This window comes from Ovis canadensis, chromosome 7 (assembly GCF_042477335.2).
Source record: "Ovis canadensis isolate MfBH-ARS-UI-01 breed Bighorn chromosome 7, ARS-UI_OviCan_v2, whole genome shotgun sequence".
In the NCBI taxonomy this organism is placed as follows: domain Eukaryota; kingdom Metazoa; phylum Chordata; class Mammalia; order Artiodactyla; family Bovidae; genus Ovis; species Ovis canadensis.
In genome coordinates, this window is record NC_091251.1 from 94,821,348 (window position 1) to 94,846,901 (window position 25,554).

General features: G+C 46.2%; 1 protein-coding gene across 3 annotated transcripts in view; it reads left to right on the forward strand.

The window, feature by feature from the left end:
• Positions 1-488: 488 nt before the first annotated feature.
• The window catches only part of DCAF4 (DDB1 and CUL4 associated factor 4), a 30,636-nt gene continuing 5,570 nt past the window's right edge, over positions 489-25,554 (forward strand). For 2 of the 3 annotated variants that reach the window (XM_069595162.1, XM_069595163.1), the window contains exons 1-8: positions 489-666; positions 15,081-15,177; positions 17,315-17,412; positions 17,832-17,989; positions 18,691-18,773; positions 19,882-19,984; positions 22,000-22,143; positions 22,829-22,878. In XM_069595162.1, coding sequence (XP_069451263.1) covers positions 15,089-15,177; positions 17,315-17,412; positions 17,832-17,989; positions 18,691-18,773; positions 19,882-19,984; positions 22,000-22,143; positions 22,829-22,878 — 725 coding nt within the window. In that variant the 5' untranslated portion in view covers positions 489-666; positions 15,081-15,088. Of the gene's footprint in view, positions 667-15,080; positions 15,178-17,314; positions 17,413-17,831; positions 17,990-18,690; positions 18,774-19,881; positions 19,985-20,453; positions 20,645-21,467; positions 21,584-21,999; positions 22,144-22,828; positions 22,879-25,554 lie in introns of those variants that run through there. The other variant, XM_069595164.1, reaches the window with a different exon arrangement.

The window sequence follows — 25,554 nt, forward strand, 5'->3', positions numbered from 1 at the left end:
GGGGTTCCAAGCAGCGAAAGGACTTTCTTGGGCTGGATTAACCAGGTTGGACACAGAAAATACCCGATGCTAGGTGGGGTAGACACTGCTTGGGAAGAGGTAGACACGGCGTTCGGCCTCGGCCTCGGCCCCGGCCCCCCGGCCCCCCGGCCCCCCGGCCCCCCGGCCCCCCGGCCCCCCGGCCCCCCGGCCCCCCGGCCCCCCGGCCCCCCGGCCCCCCGGCCCCCCGGCCCCCCGGCCCCCCGGCCCCCCGGCCCCCCGGCCCCCCGGCCCCCCGGCCCCCCGGCCCCGGCCCAGCCCCAAAGCGCGCCTGTCTCCGCCCCAAACATAATTGGCCCCGCCCCCAATAGCCCATGACTCCGCCCTAAAGGGCGGAGCCCAAAGAAAACAACCGCCGATTCGCTGCATTTTCGCCAGGCCTGGGCGGAGCCGAGGCCCTAACCCCGCCCCCTTCCTAAGATCCACCCTTATTGGCACAGCCCTTCAAAAGACGCGTCCAATGAGAAAGGAGGGGCGGTCGCCATCTCCCTATCCGCTGCGACAACGCGAGAGTGGACGCAACTAAGTGGCAGACGCTAGCCTTCGGTCTTTCCGGGTCTTCCACGCTTCGCCGGCACCTGTGGACCCTGGGCCCGAGGGAGAGCCGGAAAAAAATCCTCTGATCGAGTAAGTCTGCGCTGACTGGAGTACTTTTGGCATCGGTTCGGAGGCCGCTGCTGCTCCTCTGATAGAGTTCGGGGTGAGATAGGAGGTGGGGGGCAAGGCCCGAGAAAAGGGGCGGGGAGGAGGAGCCGAACACATGGAACGCCGACCTGACCCTGGCGTGGGTAGGGGGCTGGGTGGGCGAACTCTGGTTAAGTGGAGTCTGTGGGCGCGTGGAGCTCGCTCGTCCTGTTCGGTTTACAGCCATAGAGATGGGAGAGGAAGGCCGAGAGTTTCGCCGCTCCCTGTCTGCCCCGATGGAGCGTTCTTTCTAAATTGTGATGTCAAGGTGCCACACAGTAGCTGCCAGTGGCTGGACTGCGGGCTCTTGTGTGGCGGTTTTACCTGGAAGTTCAGATTGTGGTTGGCTTTCAGACAGGTCAGCATAGCAGTTAAGGCAAGCACCTACAGTGCTAGGCACTACCAACTGCTTTATAAGCATTATCGAAGCTTTCTGCACACTAACCCCATGAGGTCGGCGGCAGTACCTCTGTCGGACGCAGAACGAGCCCTAGTGAAATTGTCATTTACCCGAGGTCACTAGCAAGCGGTGGGGCCACGGGATGAACCTACACTTCTCGAAGTTAACCTCCCCACCGAGGTGCCTTAGCGACGAAGCTAGCACTCGCGGTGTCCAAGAAGCCTCGTCGTCTCCCCAGTTGACCTTAGAAACCATGACTACCCCCACCCCTTTCCCCTGGACGGACATGGGGTGGTCCACCGACCTTGTCCTCTGAATCCAACAGCTCTAAAGAAAGAAAACTGAGGCCACAGCTTCCAGGAGGAAACTAAATTACAAAACCCCAAACTCTAGTTTTAAATAATTGTGGAGATCGCAGTTGAGGTGGTGTCCTGAGGCAGACCAGCAGGAGTAGAATCCCTTCCCCAACCCCCACCCCCACCCCATTGTGTCTTTCTGGGTACCATATTTAGCCTTCAAAGCCTTGATTTTGTTCTTTTGTGAGGTGGTTTTAAATACTACACAGGGTAAGTATGACAAGCCCCTTGCAGAGGTGATTTTTATGTGGGGCTTTTCAAGCCAGTGGCGGTAGCGTTTCCCACGCTGCAGTCCAGTAACCTCTATAATCTTAACTGATCTGTCGCTGGATATTTAGGATATGTCTCATTTATAAACGTCATAGTACTTTTGTAGCAGGAAAATTTTTGTTTGTTTGGGCTTCCCTGGTGGCTCAGCTGGTAAAGAAGCCACCTGCAATGCGCGAGACCTGGATTCGATCCCTGGGTTGGGAAGATCTCCTGGAAAATGGGAAGGCAATGGCAACCCACTCCAGTAGTCTTGCCTGAAAAATCCCATGGACGGAGGAGCCTGGTAAGCTATAGTCCGTGGGGTCGCAAAGAGTCGGACAGGACTGAGCAACTTCACTTTCACTTCCACCTACCCCAGTATTCTGACCTGGAGAATTCTGTGGTCTGTATAGTCCATGGGGTCGCAAAGAGTCGGACGCGACTGAGCGACTTTCACTTGGATATAATTTGCCTTTTTATAGTGCACCGTTCGGCAGGTTTTGTACAATATTTCCAAGTTCGTCTGACCATCTTGTGTGTGTGCCTGCTGCGTTAGTCGCTAAACGGTGTCTGACTCTGTACGGCCCTGTAGACTCTAGCCCACCAGGCTCTGCTGCCCATGGGATTCTCCAGGTAAGCATCCTGGAGTGCGTTGCCATGCCCTTCTCCAGGGGATCTTCCAGAACCAAGGATCAAACCCGCGTCTCTTGGATCTCTTAACGACTCCTGCATTCGCAGATGGGTTATTTACCACTAGCGCCGCCTGGGAAGCCCTGTGACCATCTTATTCCAGGATATTTTCTTCACTCCTCAAGGATGCCGCTGCGAGCCACGTGCTGCGTAGGACGGGGCAGTGAGCCTCGGCCCCGTGCTGAATTTTGGCAGGACTGGGCCCACCTTGCACAGAGGCCAGGAGAGAGGCTTCCTGGTTAGGTCTAGGATTCCCAGGCCCGGCCTTTTCCGGGCTGCACCTTTGGGATTTGGCCGCCTGGCCTGGAATGGTGTCTTGGGGAAGAGGAAGGAAGCGGTACCGGAAACTGCGCAGCTCAAACCAGGAGCAGTTTGGTGAGCTGTGCGAATCTTTGGTGCACATGTGCAGTAAACTGCCAGGCTGCGAGTCAGAGCCAACTTGCCCACATGAGAGCCTCACAAAAGACCCCAGCTTTGAAGGGGGGGGGGCCGAAAAACTGCTGAGGCATGTGCCGACCTTCAGGGTTGTCTGTACGCCGCAGCAGTGAGTGCATAAAGGAAACGCGATGGCCTCACAGTGACATCATCATCAAGAAATGGAGTTGCCAAACAGCTACCTGAAGTAGAAAGGATATATCAGCACACTGCCGCTGGACGTGTTATTTCCTAATGAACCCAGTTATAAAGACCTACAGTGGATGCTGTACAGCCCTCATCTGGAGGAAATGATTTGCAGTTCTGAAAAGCAGAAAGTAAAGGATATGAAGACTGTATTTTCAGAATTTATCATTACTGAAATGCTTTTTCTCAGCAAAGCTTCAGAGGTATACACTGCTGCCTACCAAAATGTACAAAAGATTGATGAGAAGCTCTGAGGTTTTCAGAAGCTCTAGGTATTCACCCGATTATCCATCTCACATGTATTGTAAGAGTACATTCACAGAGTCCTTTTCAGAGATTGCTCAGCTCACTGTCTATCTGGAACAGGACAAGTGTCCACCTGTGGACTAAGGATCAATAAGAAGATGAATTAGATATTACAGAAGAAGGAAACTAACTTTCCTTGGTACACATCTCATTTTCATTTTTATCTTAATATGACTCAGATTTCAGGATTGCTGAATTAATAGAACTTTATTCTGGTTTGCTCTGCTAAACATCAAAATGGAATGCTGCTGAAAGTAGGGGGAAAATTAAAGGATTATTTATGCTGACCCAAAATGAAGGTTTTAAAAAATATTACACACCCAGTCATTTCACTGCCTACCTAGTCAACTTCCTACCCAATGATATATGGTCTTTTTGTATAACTCTGACACTTTTTTTTTTTTTAAATTATGGGCTTCAAAGTATTTCATATTAATGCACTGTGCCTGGTTGGGAGTACTGTGGTAAGTAAATACCAAAAACCAAAAGTTCTACCAATTCCTGTTAGCTTCTTTTAGATTGACTTCCCAAAAGGATCCTGTCTAGTCATTCTGATTAAATATAAATTCTGTTCCATGAAGCTTTAACTAAAAAGACAAGTTTTCTTTTTAAAAAAGAGGAAAAAAAAAACTTTCACTGAATCATTAAGTTCCATCATTTGATCTGTAAATTTACCTTTCAACAAGTGTATAATCAAGTAGAATAAAGGAAATATGATACCAGTATATCCATGTTTCACAAATGCACAATGCCTAAATTTTAGTTTAAAGTCCTATTCAGTTTGATTCTGACTTTAAAACAAGTAAAACTGGTGTCATGCTCATAGAGAACAGGCTTGTGCTTGCTAAGGGGGAGGCGGGTTGGAGGGGTGGAGTGGGAGGTTAAGGCTCTCAGATGTGAGCTATTACATGTAGAATGGATGGATAAACAAGGTCCTACTGCACAGAACAGAGAACTGTGTTCAATATCCTGTGATAAACCGTATTGGAAATGAATACTTTAAAAAAGAATGTGTGTGTGTGTGTGTGTGTGTGTGTGTATAACTAAATCACTTTTCTGTTCAGCAGAAGTTAACACATTGTAAATCAATTTAAAACATTTTTTAACTGCTGTCATACCCAAGTATTTTTATTTATGGTTCTAGTAATTTGATGGAATGTTGCCTAAGAAAACATAAACAAGAACACATGGAACATCATAAATCATTTAAAATTCAATAAAAATTTTCCAAAGCTACCACCTAGATAATAAAAAGATGTAATAGTTATTCTTATTCTTGGAAGCATACAACAGTTTAATCAGAGACTTTATCAACTCATCTGGGAATAACTGGAAAAAGCAGTTATTCATAACAGAAAAATAGGCTTTCTGGAAGCTTTAAAAAAAAAAGAGGACCTGGGCCTTGATGCTCCCCATTCTCTGTACCCCTCCTCCTTCAGCCCCTGAAAAACCACTTCTCTCTTTCTGCCTCTCTGTGCCTATTTTGAAGATTTCATATACGTCAAATAAATCACACAGTATGTAGCTTTTTGTGTCCCACTTCTTTCACTTAGCATAGTATTTTCAAGGTTCATCCATGATGTAGCTTCCGTCAATAGTATATTTTTTTATGCCTGAATAACAGTCTGTTGTATGGATGTGCTGTATTTTTTACTGATTCATCAGTTGATAGAAACTTTTATTATTTATACTTTGGGGCAATTATGAATAATACTGCTATGAACATTACTGTCCAGATCTTTATATGGCCATATATTTTCATTTCTGCTGGATTTTGTTAAGTCATATGGTAATTCTATATGGAATCTTTTGAGGAATTGCCAAACTATTTTCCATAGTGACTGCAGTGTTTCACATTCCCACCAGAAGTTTCTTCACATCTTCACCAGTACTTTTCTTTTTCTTTTTTTATAGCCATCCTGAGAGAGAGAAAGTGGTATCTTACTGTGGTTTTGATCTGCATCTACGTAATGACTAATGAGGGGGCTTCCCTGGTAGCTCAGACAGTAAAGCGTCTTCTTACAATGCAGGAGGCCTGGGTTCGATCCCTGGGTCAGGAAGATCCCCTGGAGAAGGGAATGGCAACCCACTCCAGTATTCATGCCTGGAAAATCCCATGGACCAAGGAGCCTGGTGGGCTACAGTCCATGGGGTTGCAAGGAGTCGGACACTGGCTCAGCTGGTAAAGAATCTGCCTGCAATGCGGGAGACTTGGGTTTGATCCCTGGGTTGGGAAGATCCCCTGGAGGAGGGCATGGCATCCCACTCCAGTATTCTTGCCTGGAGAATCCCCATGGACAGAGGCTCCTGGCGGGCTACAGTCCTATGGGATCGCAGAGTCTTACTCGACTGAGTGACTAAGCACACAGCACAATGACTCATGATGCTGAGCATCTTTTCATGTTCTAAGAGGCTGTTTACCACATTTCTAAGTGGTATATGTTTGAAGAATCATCTTCAGATTTTTTTCCTTATTTTTAATTGAGTTATTTTTTTCTTATTGAGTTGTATATATATTCTGGATACTAGATCCTTATCAAATACATGATTTAAAAATACCTTCTCCCATTCTGTGGGTTGTCTTTTCACTTTCTTGATAGTGTTCTTAGCACAAAAGTTTTTACTTTCAATGAAGTCTAGTTAGGCTATTTTTCCTTGTGCTTTGGGCGTCATACTTAAGAAAGTGTTGCTTGTTCAAAGTTCATGATGGTTTATACCTTTGTTTTCTTCCAAAAGTTTTATAGATCGAGAGCTTAGACCCATTCAAGTTAATTTTATATGTGGTGTGAAATAGGAATCAGATTCATTCTTCTGCAGGTGAGTATCCAGAGCTCTGGGCAGTTGAAAGGTTTTTCTTTTATCTGCCACCGCCTCCCACCCCCGTATGGTCTTGGCCCCTTCGTCAAAAATCAATTGTCAGGACTTCCGTGGTGGTCCAATAGTTGGGAATCCACCTGCCAGTGTGGGGTACGTAGGTTCAATCCCTAGTCCAGGAGGATTCCACATGCTGTGGGGCAGCTAAGCATGGGTGCCACAGCTACTGAGTCCATGAGCCATAGCTCCTAAAGTCCATGTGCCCTACAGCCTGTGGTCTGCAACAAGAGAAGCCACCACAGTGAGAAACCCATGCTCTGCAACTAGAGAGTAGCCCCCACTTGAGGCAACTAGAGGAAAGCCCACACTCAGCAGCAAAGACCCAGCGCAGCTACAAAGAAATAGATAAATAATTTTCTTTAAAAAATTAATAGGCATAAATATATGGATTTATTTCTGGATATTATTTCATCCATAAACATATGGATATACATATTTATACATCCATAAATATATGGATTTATGTATCTATTTCTGGATTTCTTTCTTTTTCAGTTCTACTCCATTGATTTATGTCGCTGTTCTTGTGCTAGTACCGGTGTCTTGATTACTGTAGCACTGAAATTGGAAAGTGTGAGTCCTCCACTTTGCTCTCTTTCAAGATTATTTTCACTCTTCTGTGTCCCTTACATTTCCATATGAATTTCAGGATCAACTTAGTAACTTCTCCAAAGATGGCAATTGGAATTTTGATAGCGGTATGTTAAATCTGCACATCAGTTTGTAGACCATCTTAAGTCTTCCAATCCGTGACATGGTTGTCTTCTCATTCATTTAGGTCCTCGTTAATTTCTTTCAACAATGTCTTGTAGTTTCAATGCATGGAGTTGTGCACTTGTTAAATTTATCGCTAAGTACTTTATTCTTTTTGATGCTATCGTAAATGGATTTGTATTCATTTCATTTTTGCCTGGAAAATTTCATGGACAGAGGAGCCTGGTAGGATATAGTCCATGGGGTCGTGAAGAGTTGGACACAACTGAGCAACTGCAAAGAGTCGGACACGACTGAGCAGCTTCACTTTCACTTAATTTCTTTCAACAGTGTCTTGTAGTTTCAATGTATGGAGTTGTGCACTCATTAAATTTATCGCTAAGTACTTTATTCTTTTTGATGCTTATTGTAAATGGATTTGTATTCATTTCATTTTCAGATTATTCACCGCTCATGTATAGAAAGAAGTACAGTGATTTTGCATCCTTCAGTCTTGCTTAACTCATTTCTTAGCGCCAGTAGTTTTTGTGCATATGTGTATATGTGAATTCTTTAGGATTTTCTTTTCTTTTTTTTTTTTTTAGGATTTTCTTTATGTATAACATCATGTCATCTACAGATATAAATAGTTTTACTTCTTCCTTTCCTGTTTGGATTCTTTTTATTTCTTTTTCTTGCCTAATTGTTCCTGGCTAGAACTTTCAGGACAGTGTTAAATGGAAATGATAAGAACAGACATCCTTATCTTGTTCCTGATCTTAGGAGAAAAGCTTGCGGTCTTTTCCCATTATGATGTTAGCTGTGGGGGGGTTGTTCATGCCCTTTCTCAAGGTGAGGAAGTTACCTTAAGTGCCTAGTTTTGTCATGAGAGGATATTGGATTATTTTTTTTAAGATAAGAGCTGTTTTGTTTTTGAATTTTATTTATTTTTGATTGCGCTGGATCTTCATTTCTGTGGGCCAGGCTTTCTCTAGTTGTGGTGTGCAGACTTCTCGTTTCAGTGGCCCAGACCCCAGAGGACACAAGCTTCAGCAGTTGCAGTATGCAGGTTTAGTTGCCCCACAGCATGTGGGATCTTCCTAGACCAGGGATCAAACCCATGTCCCCTGCTTTGTCAGGCGGGTTCTTAACCACTGGACCACCAGGCAAGTCCAACAGGATGTTGGATTTTGTCCAGTGTTTTTTGCATCTGTTGAGATAATCACATGGGTTTTTGTTTGTTTTTTCTCATTTATTCTGTTAATATGGTGTCTTGCACTGATTTTTTTTTTTTTTTAATGTTGAACCTAGATTTGGTTTGCTAGCATATGGTTGAGGAATAATCTGTGTTAATAAAGTAGGTTGATCTGTAGTTTTCTTGTCTTGTGATGTCTTTGTCTGGTTTTGGCAACAGAGGACTACTAGCTTCATAAAGTGAGTTGGAAAGTTGTAGTAAATGTCTTGCATATAATTCTTACAGTCTTTGGATTATTTTCTTAGGATCAATTCCCAGAAGAAGGCATGTACATTGAAATTACTTGATAAGTATTGCTCAGACATTTTCCGAAAAGTTAAGTCATGTTTCTTTATTTGTTTGAGATTAACATTATCTTTCTAGAATAATGGTCTCTTACAAATTATTATTCTTTATTCCTTTAAGTGCTTGAAAGATGCTCTAAAAGGCAAAGCCAAGCTCAGCCTGCCACAACACATCTTATTTAATGTCTGTGCTTGGCAGAGTGACTCCCAAGGAGCTGAGAGCCAGCATTTCATCCCCAACAAAATTGTTATTGACCACTTCCTTTCGGAGCGGGGTTTCTAAACCTCAGCACTATTTGGAGCTGGATAATTTGTTGTAAGGGACTGTCCTGTACTACAGGATGGTTAGCAGCATCCCAGGCTTCTACCCACTAGATGCCAGAGCAGCCCACCCCTCCCCACCCCCAAGCTGTGACAAACAAAAATGTCCCTGGAAATTGCCAGATGTCCCCTGGTGGGTGAAATTGTCCTTGGTAGAGAAACACCAATCTAAAAACTGATTGTGCTGACTGCATGTTACTGTCCAATAAAATCGTCTCTAATTTTGAATTTTAATCCTCACTGTATATTTGGCTTGAGCCACATTCGTCTCAATCTGTTACTGTGTGCTGATAACTTTCAAATCTACATCTTTCACCTCATTCCCCTCTGGGTTCCCAGGCCCATTTTAACAGATCTTGAGATTGGCTTGTTCACAGTCAGACTTTGTTCCCCAAACCACCCTTCCTTCTTTATTCTTGGACTTTCAGGTCAGAACACTACCAGTTATTCACTTGTCAGTTTTCAGCTGCCCTCTGCCCACCTCTCCCATGAAATTTACCTTCTACATCTTTCTAACTTCAGGGTTCTCTATCCCAGGTATCACTATCACTTCCATGTTGGTGGGTTCATCTAACCTGAGTTGCTGCAGCAACCCTTAACTTCCAACTTATTCCCTCCACCACTTCCTCTAAAATGCCCTTTCTAAAATACAGGTCTAATGTTACTCACCCAGCACCCAGGGACCTCAGTGTCTGACCCTGCTTGCCTCTAGCCCAGTCTCCCAACCCCTTGTACTTTAGCCTCTGGCCACCCCAAAAAGTGCTCACAGACTCCTCACACTGCCACCTTGCCGGACGCGCTGGGTTCAAATTCACTCTCCCCTCTGGCTCTTCCACTCCAAGCCATCACTGCCTTCACCCCTACTGCACCTGGAGAGACCTGTCATCACCCTGAAGATGCTCTGCAGGAATCGGTTCATGCATTCATCTTCCCTCTAAGCACCGAGTCCCTTGAGAATGGGAAGCACAATGTATCTCTGCCTGCCCCTCCATGCCCAGTGCCTGACGTGAGTGGGCACTTTGTAATGTATGTTGAATATCAAATGAAAATACCCAGAGCAGAAGGAAGCTACTTGGGATTTAAAATACCTGCAGAGTTGGCTGGTTGGTTGGTTGGCCGGTTGTTGGTCAGTTGGTTTTAGCTCAGTGAACATTTACCAAGAGCTGACTACTGAGTGCCAGGAATAGCAAAAAGAACCAAGCATGATTTTTGTCTTAAAGAATTCACATCACCTCTAATGGTGGGAGGTGAGAGTACAGAGTTCCATGCAGAGGGATAGGTGCAAACCTGGTCCATAAAGTGGTTATTGAGATTTAACTATGTTTGCATTTGGGGAAGACACACTCCCCGCTCCTGAAGTAGACTTCTTAAAAGTACAGAAAGATACCGTTTCATCCCACTCTTAATTCTTCTCCGTGTTTGGTCAACATCTATTTGTTATGACTTTTAAAAAATGACTTCAGCTTGATCTTGTCAGCCTCCCTTATTCTGGTGCATTGCCTGAGCCTGTGTTTGTGTGAGTTGGTAGTTTAGAAGTACTGTCTTCAGCCAAAACCAGCAGCTGCCATTTCCTTTTTATTTCCTATGTCCTTGTGATTGTGCAGTGCTCTGTTGAGGACAGGGTTGCTGGTGGGCCAGTGGCCTGCCTCCGCTGGGTGATCTGAAGCCTTTGACTCAACATTATCTTTTTATTGAGTTGGTAATAATGATAATCTTTTAACTTTTTTTTTTTTTAATAAATACAACTTTTTTTGTCTGAGGCTTAAGATAATTGATCTAAATTCAGGAGCCATTAAAGTGGTTACTGAGGAAAACTAATAAAATTATATTTTTGGATAGGGTGAAGCACTGGTGGAATTTCAGAGAAGGGAAATAACAGATAGGTAAGAGAGCAGGCTAGGAAACTAGAGAAAGATGATGAGCTCTTTGGAACATGTTGAATCTGCTACATGTAGAAGTAGACAGGAGGTGGCCTTTTAATGCAAACTAGATGCTCTGGAGCAGCAGTCCCCAAGCTTTTTGGCACCAGAGACCAGTTTCATGGAAGACAGTTTTTCCATGGGGGGATGGTTTCAGGATGATTCAAGCACGTTTCGTTTAATGTGCTCTTTGTTTCTTATCTAATGACACTGCTGATCTGACAGGAGGTACCGGTCTGGAGGCCTGGAGATTGGGGACCCCTACTCTAGAGGGATGCTAGGATAGAGGTGAAACTGTGTTTGTAGGTGAGATGGTATTAAGTATGGAATCAAGAGAATCTGGGATAGAATGTTGGGAAACACAGAGTGGGTGGGCCAAGAGAAATGAGAGAAGGATGAACTTGACAAGTCAGGGGAGAACCAAGAGAAAGCTATTCCAGGAACCTCGAGAAGCATGACGCTTTGTGGTGTCACATGTCATGAGATTCAGGACTAAAGAGAGACCACTAACATCGGCAGGTAGGTGATCATTAGTTAACACCTCAGTAAGAGCATTTTAGCAGAAGGGTGAGGATAGAGAAGGCCTGACTGCGTTGAGGAATGATTGGAAAATAAAAAGTAGGGTGTGTACATACAGATTGTGCTTCCAGAACACTTTTGTTCCTTTTGGATTGGAGGTGGAGCACATACAAATGAAAAGCCGGAGCATGTTTATAAGCTGAGATAAGGAAAGTGGGAAATTGATTAAACATATGAGAACAGATGTCGGCAGAGTTTGAGAAGGAAACTGTCAGGAGGGTTGGCCTGGAAAAGGCACAGGGACACGTGTTTCTCCTAGACAGGAGAGAAGATGATAAGACTTAGTAAAGGCAGACATTTGTGCAGGGGATGAGAAAGAAGTTGGGGTATTAATGCTGGCAACGTCCATCTTCTGGGTGAAGTAGGGAGCTGTGCTATGTACTAATGGTGACTAGAAGGAAGTGGAAAGGATTTTAGGAAAGTGATAACGCTCTGTATTGTCAGCAGTGAACCAAACTAGGAGTAAATAAAACAAGGTCAGTTTATGATGTCCCAGCAGAGGATGAAAGTGAAACATTTATGACGGCTCCAAGTGGGCGTGGCTGGATGAGGTGCTTTGGCGGTGCATATGCTTTCTGGCACAGGACTAGAGAGTGGCTGGTTAAACTAACCCAAATTGTGCAGTGACTCTGTGGGAAGCAGACTGACTTTGAAAGGAAGTAAATCAAGGACTTCGTTACAGAATTCATGAAATGTTTAAGTAAGATACTCACTTAATTTTTGTTCATTTGTATCGAATTAACCCCAACTCACAATCATAGGTTGACACAGAGTCTTTGGATAAATAGTGAATTCTGGAACATAGGTCTGGACTTTCAGTGCTCTGTTTGATGCTAACAGGCTGGCGTTCCCTACTCAAAAGTAGAAGTTGGGGAATAAAGGCAAGTTCAGTTCAGTTCAGTCTGTCAGTCATGTCTGACTCTTTGTGATCCCATGAACTGCAGCACGCCAGTCCTCCCTGTCCATCACCAACTGCCGGAGTCTACGCAAACCCATGTGCATTGAGTTGGTGATGCCATCCAACCATCTCATCCTTTGTTGTCTCCTTCTCCTCCTGCCCTCAGTCTTTCCCAGCATCAAGGTCTTTTCAGATGAGTCAGTTCTTCGCATCAGGTGGCCAAAGTATATTGGAGTTTCAGCTTCAGCATCAGTCCTTCCAATGAACACCCAGGACTGATCTCCTTTAGGATGGACTGGTTGGATCTCCTTGCAGTCCAAGGGACTCTCAAGAGTCTTCTCCAACACCACAGTTCAAAAGCATCAATTCTTCAGCGCTCAGCTTTCTTTATTGCCCAACTCTCACATCCATACACAACTACTAGAAAAACCATGGCCTTGACTAGATGGACCTTTGTTGACAAAGTAATGTCTCTGCTTTTAAATATACTGTCTAGGTTGGTCATAACTTTCCTTCCAAGGAGTAAACGTGTTTAAATTTCATGGCTGCAGTCACCTTCTGCAGTGATTTTGGAGCCTAGAAAAATAAAGTCAGCTACTGTTTCCACTGTTTCCCATCTATTTGCCATGAAGTGATGGGACCAGATGCCATGATCTTCGTTTTCTGAAGGTTGAGCTTTAAGCCAACTTTTTCACTCTCCTCTTTCACTTTCATCAAGAGGCTTTATAATTCTTCTTCACTTTCTGCCATAAGGGTGGTGTCATCTGCATATCTGAGGTGATTGATATTTCTCCTGGCAATCTTGATTCCAGCTCGTGCTTCCTCCAGCTCAGCGTTTCTCATGATGTACTCTGCTGTATAATTTAAATAAGCAGGGTGACAATATACAGCCTTGATGTACTCCTTTTCCTATTTGGAACCAGTCTGTTGTTCTATGTCCAGTTCTAACTGTTGCTTCCTGACCTGCATACAGGTTTCTCAAGAGGCAGGTCAGGTGGTCTGGTATTTCCATCTCTTTCAGAATTTTCCACAGTTTATTGTGATCCACACGGTCAAAGACTTTGGCATAGTCAATAAAGCAGAAATTGATGTTTTTCTGGAACTCTCTTGCTTTTTCGATGATCCAGCGGATGTTGGCAATTTGATCTCTGGTTCTTCTGTCTTTTCTAAAACCAGCTTGAACATATGGAAGTTCACAGTTCACATATTGCTGAAGCCTGGCTTGGAGAATTTTGAGCATTACTTTACTAGCGTGTGAGATGAGTGCAATTTTGCAGTAGTTTGAACATTTTTTGGCATTGCCTTTCTTTGGGATTGGAATGAAAACTGACCTTTTCCAGTCCTGTGGTCACTGCTGGGTTTTCCAAATTTGCTGGCATATTGAGTGCAGCACTTCACAGCATCATCTTTTAGGATCTGAAATAGCTCAACTGGAATTCCATCACCTCCGCTAGCTTTGTTCGTAGTGATGCTTGTTAAGGCCCACTTGACTTCACATTCTAGGATGTCTGGCTCTAGGTGAATGATCACACCATTATGATTATCTGGGTCATGAAGATCTTTTTTGTACAGTTCTTTTGTGTATTCTACCCACCTCTTCTTAATATCTTCTGCTTCTTTATTGACCCCATCTTTGCATGAAATGTTCTCTTGGTATCTCTATTTTCTTGAAGAGATCTCTAGTCTTTCCCATTCTGTTGTTTTCCTCTATTTATTTGCATTGATCGCTGAGGAAGGCTTTCTTATTTCTCCTTGCTCTTCTTTGGAACTCTGCATTCAAATGGGTATATCTTTCCTTTTCTCCTTTGCTTTTCGCTTCTCTTCTTTTCACAGCTATTTGTAAGGCCTCCTCAGACAGCCATTTTGCTTCTTTGCATTTCTTTTTCTTGGGGATGGTCTGGATTCCTGTCTCCTGTACCAAGGCAAGTAGATTTTCTAATCTGTTCTTTGGTTGTATTTCAGCCCTAGAAATATTTTTCCAATTTTTGTCATGGCATTTAAATACACTTATAAAGTACATTCAGTCGGATGTCATGGTGTCTCCAGTGAGTGGGGAAGGAATCCCAACCGGCTGTTGGGAAAGCATGAATCTTGGCAGCAACCGGCCTCCATACTATAGTTCAGTCTCTTAAGAATTCCTAGTGTGATTCCCAATGTTAAAACTTGTGACATGACAACGAAGTGATAAATTCAGGCTATACAAGGTAAGATTTGAAGAAGCCACTTGAAATAGTTATGGCAACATCGGTGTCATCATTTCAACAAATGCAGATGCACACCCCTGCCTTTAACAGTTAATGTACTTCAGGAAGCTGAAACAGTCTCTAAAGCACGTCGAGATGTCACAGGCAGTGGCCCCATTTAATTTGTTCACAGTTTTTCCTGCTCGATACTGAGGAAGAGAAAGTGTTCACTACTGTTCTGTATGAATCAGGCATGTGTGTGGATTGAAAGAATAATTATTATATAGCTCTAGCGTTAATCTGGTAAGGAAAAGAAGACTAGCTGAAGAAGGTTCTCATGGCAGGCTCAGACCTCAGTCGAAAAGTAATTGTGAGAGTCCCCACGTCACACGGTGACCCGGGGAGTGGAGGTTGGTGTTTTGGCAGGCCAGGTGTCTGTTGTGAGGTAGGAGGGCTGCAGAGAGTGGCTGCGGGCGCGCTGGGATTTTTATCCATATGTCCACCTCATGGCAGTCCTTCTCTAGGTAAGGCTTGGTGGCGGCTTTCATGATAATTCAGGTTGGGGCAATCCTTTTGCCTAGTTCTGTTCGTGAAGGAGCTGAACTGTCAAAAGCAAACAGAAAAAAAAAAAGAAAAAGAGAAAAAGGAAAAAAAGCAAACAGAAGAGCAAGATGTGCACACGTGTGTTTGCATGTTAATTTTTTTCTGTGTCTTCTTTCTATCTTTTAGGAGCTGAAATGCATAAAAGCAGCTGGCAGAGTAGAAGACACAGGAGAAGGGGCCAGCGACACCGCGCGTGGTTCCGGCGGCACGGTTCTAACGAGAGGCAAGTGCTGTGTGTCTGCCTCGCATCGCCAGCACCCTCACCCGCATGGGACTCCCTAAGGGTCTCGACCAAATGCGGCATCTGAGGTGGGGCTGGCTAGTCTGCACGTCTCTCACGCCTCCACGGGGTGTCTCTGCTGTGCACCAGCCCACCTGCCACACTTGGAGTAGTGAGGAGATGGCCACATTCATCTTTCTCTTCCGTGTGACCATGACTTGGGGCCAGAGCCCTAGCCACAGGCTTAGAGTAAACATTGTCTGGTGTAACTGAGGAGCTGTTTCTCCATTTTGGGGGCCTTTTTCCTCTCTCTTTTTTTTTCAGCCTTGAAAATAGCTTTCTGGAAACCTAATTTCATTAATTCAGCCTAAATCCCAAGTAAGGCTATGTAATATATAATAGCTAATATTTAATAAACACAGAAAGGTATAAAGACTAATATAGTGAATATCATGTACCTACCACACAGCTTAGAAAACAAAACAGCGTATACTTAGGTGGAATCCCTATAATAAACATTTTCCACACTTGTTTTCTGCATGAATGAAGTACAAACAGTCTAGTCTCAGGACATGATTCACCCCAACCCACCCCACCCCAGGAGAGGATACCTCCTCACAGTTCAGGGCTGCTGACCTGACTTCTGGCCCTAGGAGGTCTCTACAGCCCATTCCTCACCAAAGGAGACCTATACGCCAATTTCAGAACCCTTCCAACTCTCCAGATCTCCTTTTAAAATGGACAAATTTCTAATTATAGAATCAGAAGCTGTCGAATGCCAGTATGCTTCTCTAGAATAGATTAACTCAAAGAATAAAAAACGAAAATTTTAAGTTTTAAAAAGGCATCAAATTTTTGTGGAAGGAACAAGGGCTTTAGAATTAGGAGATCTGGGTTTGACGCCCTGCGTTTTTCCTGTGTGAAATCGGGCAAGCTAGTTGATCACCCTGGGTCACTCTTCTTATGCAGTGCTTCTCTTGCGAGGGTCACAGTAGTGTACGTCAAGCCCCATGAGGATGCCTGGCTCTGAGCAGGCCTTCCGTATGGGCACGCCTCGCCTGGTTCAAGCTAATAGGGACTCTGAGCTGAAATCCCAAACTTGACCCATGTTGTAGAAAGATCAGGATAGTACCCAGTGTTGATATGTTGTATAAGGAGAACCATGGGCCCCAGGCCTTCCCCCAAGAGCACAACATGCACTAGAATATGGTCTGTGTAAGAAGAGTACCTTGACTCAGCCTGGCAGAGTCACGTGGAAACACGCAGGACAACAATCCTCTGCCCTCCACGTGGAAAGAAGGGAACAGGAGTCCTTGGACTAGAAATGTAGACATCTGTCATGACACTTAATCCCTCTCTCTCTTGCTGCTGATAACAGATGAACTGCCTCGGGAAGCTCTGGGCCATAGAAAGGGAGAATAAGTAATATTCTCTGAAACTGTACAGAGTATTTATAGGCAAAAAGAAAGTTATTTGGTTTTTTTTAAGCTTTTTTTGCAGTTTGTATTCCTTTCAGTGTTATAGAGGGCAGGGAAAGTTCATAATTTTGGACTTTATCAGAATTCTAAAATTAGGTCTTTTGTTCTGTCATTATAGCCTTCAGCCTATAATTGCCACAGGAGCTGCTTGTAGCTTTGAAGAATGAGTCTTTAAACCATGGCTGTGTCCCAGTGTTGTTGAGGAAATCACCTCTGTGCCCGAACCTCAGTTTCTCCAACTGTAGGCATGGGTAGCCAAGTAAAATGTAAATTCTTTGTACTGCTGAATCCAGTAAAGACTGGAATTCACCTGGCCTTATAGCTCCTCTTGAGCTGACAGATGAGCCCAGCTGGTAAAATTCTTATTGGCCAAGAGTTCTGTTCTCATTTTCATCTGGAAAATTCCAAAAGACCTCAGAAAATGCTCAAAGGAGGCGATACAAAAGGGGAAGTACTGTGACCTGCATCCTGTAAAGGCTGAGAAACCAAAACCTTGCCCTGACTTTGGTATATTGGCAGTAGGTAAATTGCTTCCAAGGAAGAGAAGGGTCAGTGCTTCCCAAGTAATCAAGGGTTGGGAATGTGAAGGCTATGGAACTGCAGGACCCCACGGTCAGAATGACTGGGACTCACTGGCTGCAAGTTACTCTGTGTGTCAACAGGAATGACGCAGGGGCGCAGCAGAGCACGCAGGGTTCCAGCGATGGCCATGGTGAGGCCCCCTCGACCTCCAGCACAGCTGGCAACTCTTCTGTGCCAGGTAAGGCCACCTGCCGGACAGGGATCCTCTGGGGCCTGCCTGCAGGGAAAGATGCAACCTAGTCATCCCTCGTCATCTGGTTCTGTCTGTCCTGACCGTCCTTCTCCTCGGCCCTGTGTGTCTTCACTCGTATGTGGTACACTCTAGGTGTGTCATTAGCCCCTTCCTGACTCGGAGCAAATCCTGGGAGCAAGTTGAAACACTCAAGGGAGGAGCCGTGTGTGTTAAGAAGCGAGATCCTGAGGCAAACGGCTCCCCGCAGGGCTGAAGTCGGGCCCAGAGTGGTGACTGGCAATGCTCATCCACCTGCTGTCCCTTGGGAAGGACCAGCAATGGGAGGGGTGGTGGACAGGCCCCTGGGCTCCTCATTGGGTGGCTAAGTTCATGGAGTTTTAAGTTGAACTTTCTTTTGACGTAAGATCTACCAGGTTATTACTTTGATCCTGAAAAGAAGCGCTACTTCCGCTTGCTGCCTGGCCATAACAACTGCAACCCGCTCACAAAGGAGAGTATCCGGCAGAAGGAAATGGAGCGCAAGAGGCTGAAGCTGCTAGAGGAAGAGAAGCAGCAGGGAAAGGTAGGTGCTGCCCCAGGGGCTGACCCATCCCCTCCACCCCTGCCAGCGTCCACCCACTGCCGCAAGGAGTCAGTGAAACACCCCACATAAGACGGCGTGGCACACTTCCCTGAAGGGACGTGATGAAGAGAATAGGAACAGGCAAGATACTCCTCCCACCACCGCTGCCTTTTCTCATTCGCTGGATTTCATCAGTAATCCTGACACTCTGTTCCTCCCCCGGAGGTTCTTGGTTAGCAACCCGATACAGCCTCTGTGACTGTATATTTTCAATGGAAAACCAGAACGTGTGGTTTGGATAGGAGGGTTTCCAGGATCGCTTCTGGGGCTGAGGTGCCAGGATATCTCAGCGATCACGGGAGCAGTGGAATGGAAAATCCGGGCCCCACAGTCACTGTAGCTCAGATGGAAAGCACGATGCAGACCTGAGTGGCCAGGGCCTCTCCTGCACTTGCCAGCTCAGTGGCCTCGTCTCAGATTTAAGTTGACAGGGCCTTGGAGAGAGGGGTGCTGAGCAGACTTTGCTGCTCTCACATACTTTGTTGTGATAGGCTTTTCCTCTTTCCAAGGAGAGGAGAAGATCAGATTTTTATGCGTGTAATTTCTGTCAACTTAGTACCTGTTTCGTCATTGCATCCTAAAAATAGAATCCATTATACAATAACAGAAAACTTCATCACACCTGTCTCTCTTTAATTTAGAAAATAGCCAGGTTGGGATTTAATACATCTTCCTTACTCCAGAAAAGCAAGCTGGGTTTTCTCAACGCCACCAGTTACTGCCGGTAAGACAATGCCTCATGGTTGTGTTTTCTTCATCAGTGTTCTTTTCCTATTTTTTTATTTCCGTGGTCCAAGAATTAGGTCAGCATAGCGCACGTAGCTGCTCTTTGAGGCGCCTTCACAGTGGAGGCGCTCCAGCCCACAGCCTGCCTTCTGCTGCTGAAGTCAGCCCTGTGATCGTCACCTTCCCTCTAGAGCCAGGGAGAGCGGGGAATGCCTCTAGGCAGAGAAACTGGGCAGGAATTTCTCAAGGTGTTTCCTCTTCATTACCTGTAGTTTGTTTCTAGTTAAGTAGAAGGTCCTTTAACTTCATCCCATCAGACTTCTGCCTCCTTTTCTCCTTCTAACGAGTTGTCAGCAAAAATGGCACGTTAAATGGGTATGTACTAAATTTCAAACACTTGTGATGTCTACAGTTCTAGCTAAAGACCCGTGAGGTAGGTTGACCCTTCCCCCAGCTTCCGAAAGAAGAGACTGAGACTCAGTGGAGTGATTTGTTCAGGGTAAAGGTAGAAAGGAGACCGACCATCTATCTGACTCCCAAGCCTGAGCTCCTAGCCCTTGCATTCTGCTTCTTCCTGCTACAGTGGGGCGAGAAGAAACAACATGAGGGTGGGTGGCTCCCTTGGGGAGGCCCCCTCCGGGGGAAGCCGGCCCTACAGGCAGTATCAGCCAGGGCAGCTGGGGAAAGAGTTAAAGGTCTAGTTCTTCACCCGAAGACATGCTCAGTCCTTGGTGAAGAGGAAAGGAGCCCATCGGGTGGGCGGCTGCACATGAACTGTGTGCCCTGCAGCACGTTGTTCCGTTCGGTCCCATGCTCTTCATCCTAAGAGAAAAAGTTGCACTAGAGGATCCAAAACCAATCTTTCCAGTGTGACCTTTGACACCATGAGTGAGCCACCCATTTCTTTGCTGTCGTTTTCCTAAGATTCTTATATCGAGCTTCCTTGGGCCCTTGCTCGGCTCTGCTGCTGAGATTTAACACAGAGAGAGAACTGAGCCACAAAGATGGTCTTCTGGGTCGGGGACAGAGCAGAAGCCCTGCGTCGTCTTCGTGGGTACTTAGATGCGGCGTCCACCCTCCCATGCTGCTCTCTTTCTCCTCTGCAGGTTAGCGCATGAGCTGCGAGTGAGCTGCATGCAGAGGAAAAAGGTCCAGATTCAGAGCTCAGATCCCTCCGCTTTGGCAAGTGACCAGTTTAACCTGATAATGGTGAGTGCAAGGGAGCCATCCCTGGGTGCCAGGGTGTAGTGGCCGTCCCCGGGACCATTCGTGGCTTCACTTTGGTTTCCATCAAGCCTGACTGCATAGACGCCACTAGCCTTGAAATCAGGTATTACGGTTCTAACAAGCAGCTCCCAGTGGCAAATGCCAAGCTGGCGAGACAGGCTGTGCTGTGACCATTATCACCCCCACTACAGCTGTGTCACTTGACATTCATTAAAGCCACAGTCCGCAGTAACTTTCCAGTGGGTATGTTGTGTACACAGGTGAGAAAGTACACGGTGGACCAGGGGCCTCTAATCCTTTCCATGCTAGACAGGATTTGGTGGCCAAACCTGAAGTTCCAGCGTCCTTCAGAAGCAATAGCATATTCGTCTCTTGCTTTGTCCCTGACCTCAGTAGCAGGGCCTGCTCATCCAGCACACCTCCACTTCATCATCCATTGCATCATTTCTAGGAAACAGAAAGTTCCCACTTCCGGTTAGACCTGAACCAGAAGCCAGGGGCCAGAGAAACGTTGGCAGAGGATCAGAGTGTCTACCACAGACAGAAGGAGTCAGACCGCTGAGCTAGACTGGCAACCCCTGGGGGACTTCCTGGAGGCAGAGGGCCAGTCAAGGAGAGTGAGAGAACCTCAGTGGTCTGCTGGTAGGACGGGAGGCTGAGTCGATGGAATTGACCATTGAGGTCCAGCCCCAGGAGACCTCAGCAGCAGAACCCTTCTGCGGAAGGGGTGTTGGGGGCCAGGACTCACATTCTGTCCTGTGTTTGGGGTACAGTTTGACCTGAATCGAGCAGAATTCTTTCTGGTGGTGGGTTCCCCTCCGGAGCCCCCTCCCTCCAGTAGACCCGGCGGGGACGGTAGAGGTCACTGTGCGCCCGCCACGAAGCAGGGCCTGGGCCCTCGGCCCTCACCCTCCGGTGCTGGTGCTTACAGGACCCTCCCCGTCGCTCAGTTACGACGCCTGGATGGCAGGTGTGACCAGAGGGGTGGGAAGGGCAGTTTTTCACCCAGGGATCAGATTTTCGATCTGACGCTGGCCGTGGTAATGATTCTTCAGGAACATACCTGTTCTTGCCAAGTGAGCTTACAAAGGGAGTCTGTTTTCACCAGCATCCAAACTGGTGTGTATACGTGTATATTTATACATCTATATTAAAAACACACATATAAAGGTTTTGCTTTGAAATAATTAACCACATTTTTTAAATGAGAAAAGAAAAGCTTAAAAATAGCCCACATACCAGTGCCATCTTTTTGTAGCAATTTTTTTCCCTACGCAGTGCCTTTTTTTACTTGGTGGTAATCATAGTAAAGTGAAAGTCGCTCAGTCATGTCCGACTCTTTGCCACCCCATAGACTATATAGTCCATGGCATTCTCCAGGCCACAATACTGGGGTGTATAGCCTTTCCCTTCTCCAGGGGATCTTCCCAACCCAAGGATCAAACCCAGATCTCCCGCATTGCAGGCGGATTCTTTACCAGCTGAGCCACAACGGAAGCCTGAGAATACTGGGGGCGTTAGCCTTTCCCTTCTCCAGCAGATCTTCCTGACCCAGGAATCGAACTGGGGTCTCCTGCAGTGGTAATCATAGTAGCTGTGTAATAGGAATCTTTTAGCCCTTGGCGGTTATAACTAGCATTTCCCACATTGCTGTGTGGCCTGCATGATGGCCACGTGCTATGTCACCATGAGGCTCATCTGAGCAGTCCTCTGGGTGGACGTTAGGATTCTCCCACACCCAGTTGAGTGAGGTCAGACTTGCTGGCCGTGCCCCTCACTGCTGTTTTTGCTCCTGAGTTGTGAGACCAGATACCTGTTAGCTTTGCCCAATGATGGCTACACCATGTAGGGGCAAGTCAGGTCACTCCACATTCCCTCATGGACAGGGCCCTCACCTGGTGGAAATGCACAGAGAATGTGGGGGCTGGGCAGTTGGTCTTAGGCAGCCCACCTGGCTCAGCCTGGGTGGTCACCCACAGTCCACCTCCCCTCTCCAGGCGGATACCAACAGTGACCGGCTCTTCACTGTGAACGATGTCAAAGTCGGGGGCTCCAAGTACGGCATCATCAGCCTGCATGGCCTGAAGACCCCCACCTTCAGGGTGCACATGCACGAAAACCTCTATTTCACCAACCGGAAGGTATGCTGCCCTGCGCTGTACCCTTGGCAGCCGCTTTGCCTTTGGATCCAGGGCACTGCGGCAGTTAGCCACACTCAGAAGAGAGGAGAGGGCTTGGTGAAGGAAGCAGGGCTCTGTTACCTCATTTTCACAAGGGAAAACGTTGCGTTTTAGCTCCTGGGAGGTGCCCCATGGTAGGCAGAGTGTCCTCCCACTGCGTCTTTCCATGTTCCATCTCCCAGCCAGTCTAGCCAGCACTGAAATTTACGTAAATGTAAGAGGCTTGCTTGCTGACCAGGGGGCAGCCTTTTCATTGATTTGGGGTGATGGCATCTGTAACAAGCTATGATTTCCTCTTCGGTTGAGACCTAGGCCACAAGACACAGGTTGAAAATGGTTTCTGGGTTAAGTGAGATCTGTTGCAGAGAATCCATGCCCTCCCTGGAGGGGATACCAGATGCCTCATTACGAGGCCCCCGTGCTGATGATGAAGGACCCTGGTCCAGGAGTTGCTTCCTCCCCTTGCCCTCAAGGGGAGGTTCTACGTGGCGGGCAGGGAGCTTCCTTGTCCTCAGAAGCTCGTTCCAGCCCCTGTTCAAGGAGTGAGACCTGAGGAAAGCAGTCACGTGGCTGTGTTCTGTAAGAAAGCGTCTAAGTTGGCGGTCAGACCAGTCTTCCCATCTCCCCCTGTGTGTTTCCTCACCAGGTGAACGCCATGTGCTGGGCCTCGCTGAATCACCTGGATTCCCACGTTCTGTATCTTTGGGCAGTGAAGAGGTTTGGTGGGCAGGCTGCACACTGGTGTAGACCTGGGCACCTGTGGGGTTTGTGAGACTGTGTCTTGGTGTCTTAGTGTCCAGAGGTCTGGGCCATTCTGCAGGCATGTCTCCCCTGGAGGAAAGAGCGGCGCACCCGCTAGAAAACAGGGATCCCCATGGAGCACAGAGAAGTAGCTGAAGCGCTGGAACTGTGCTGATGGCACCTGTATCAGACAGAGTTCGGGGCTCGAGAGTCAGTGCTTTAGCAGAGGAACCGAGCACAAAGAAACAGTAAAGCCTTGGAAAGGGACCCCAGGTCCTCCTGAGACAGAGGGAAGAGGGGGAACTGTGCAGGCGGCGGGGAGGCTGACGGCACACCAGAGAGGATGTTTCTTGGACATGGACTGGGGCTGTGGGCTCTGGGCCTAGATTGCTGCCCTCTGATGGCCTTCTTCAGAGCACTCTTCATTCTAGTCTCCATCTTCCCTTCCCAGATTGTAGGGGATTCTTTTCTAAGGGGGGAGTTTTTTGTGTTTTTTTTTTTTAATTTGTTCCACAACACTCTGTTTCAAAGGGTTTTATTAGGATCTGATTATAAATTTTATGATTATAAATTTTATGTAAGACAAACTGTGTGTTCGGTAAGTAGAAAGTTCTGGGTGGCTTTTGTTTGGTGGGGTTTGTGTAGTGATAGGACCACCTGTTACTGTCTTGATCTTACCATAGGGCAGGAGAGATCAAGGCTTTAAAAAGGCAAAACAAGAACCTCATTCCCATTTCTGATCTTCAGAAAATATGGCATTTTTCCATGCTTCTCTTTGTGACGATAAAAATTCATTTACAGGCCTACCTCAGAGAGAGTGTAGGTTCAGTTCCAGACAAGTGCAACAAAAAGAATATCATAACAAAGCAAGTCACATGAATTTTTTGGTTTCCCAGTACACATAAAAGTTGTTTACACTATCCTATTAAGTGTGCAGCAGCATTATATTTGAGCAACAACGTACACACCTTAACTTACAAATACTGTTAAAAGTGCTAATCATCACCTGAGTTTGACTTGTTGAAGATAAGTCAATCTTTTTGCAATAGACATGAAAGATCATTGATCACAGATTACTATAACAGAAAATAGTAATGAAAAATTTTGAAATATTGTGAGAATTACCAAAATGTGACACAGAAACACAAAATGAACAGATGCCCCTGGGAAAATAGCAACAGTAGCGGACTTGCTCAACATCAGGTTGCTACAGATCTTCAGTTTTTGTAAAGCAAAGCATTGTAAAACAAAGTATGCCTGTAATGGGGTTTAATGACAGGTCTATTGCTGTTTGATGAGCAGCTTGCCCTCTGGTGGTCATTTCAGGTAATCAGGCTTTTATACACCTGCTGCTTTTACGGAAGGCCTTGAACTTTCTCCCTTTACAAAAATGACACCTGGTTCAGACCAGCCATCTGCTCTTTTCTCTGGAGTGGCAGAAGGTTCGACTGAATTTTTTCTACACTTAACTAGTTTCTTCATTGACCTGTGGCCTATTAAAGGATTAGATCTTTGATACTGGTCCTTGCAAGTACTGTGCAGAGCTTGAGTGTAACCTGGGTTTCAGCCATAATAACATGGGTAAGGACTTTCTCCCATCCTTGCCCTACAAACCTAAAAGGAAAAGAGATTTATTTAAGAAAGAATTGAGCTGCCCAGACACAGGGTTCTCATGTATAGTTTCAACAGCCTCTGTACTAGAGATACTTAACATGAGGCTTACCACCCAAGGCAACATGATACCATACATACGTCACACATGCAGGTGGTCAAGACTGTTGCCTGCTTGGCACAGATGTACGTTTTTCAATGAAGTGTGTATATTCATCCCATCATTTATTGAGCATCTGCAACCCCTGTGGAAGGCTGGAACTGGGCACCTCAACAGGTGATCGAGTCTGCAGTGATGGCCGTGGGGCAGTTATAGAGTACAGGAATTGGGTGGCCTTTCTGGAGGTGACTCCCACATGGGAAGGAGGGGACAGAGTGCCCATTAGAAGGAAGAGTGAGAAGCGAGCTTGGCACATTGGGCAGCAGTAAGTGGCTTGGTAGCCATGATGTTTTTGGCTAGGTAGGACCTTGCCAAACCAAATCCTCAGGGCTGTGGGATGCCCCTTGAGAACGGTGGTCATGGATTCACTTCTCGTGGCAGTGAGGGTGGCTGACTGGTGAGGATGAGACCTTGGATGGAAGGCTGCTGCAGGACCAAGAGTAGTGGAGAGTGAACTGATGAACAGGAGTGGAGGAGAGACAAGTTTAAGAGGCTTTAGAGCCTAGGCTGGGGTGTCTTAGTGATAGAAGGTCCAAGGATGGAACGCCGGGGGAGTGCTTATGGAGCCAAGGAGTGTCGTTAGAAACTATGCTGCATGGCTCAGGGCAGGACTGGAAGGCATTCATCGGGTTTAGGTATTAAGAGCTCACTGGAGACCTTCGTGGAGAACATTTCACTGAAAAGGTGAAGGTCTGACCTGGATTTCAGTGGGTTGAAGAGTAAAAAGGCGAGGAAGTAGGGAATAAACACAGGTTCCTGTTGAAACTCTGAAGGGAAAGGAACCAAATCAGAAGACGGTCCAGCAGAAAAGCAGGCAAAGGATGTAAAGTGGCAGCTCAGAGAACGGGAAACCTGATGAC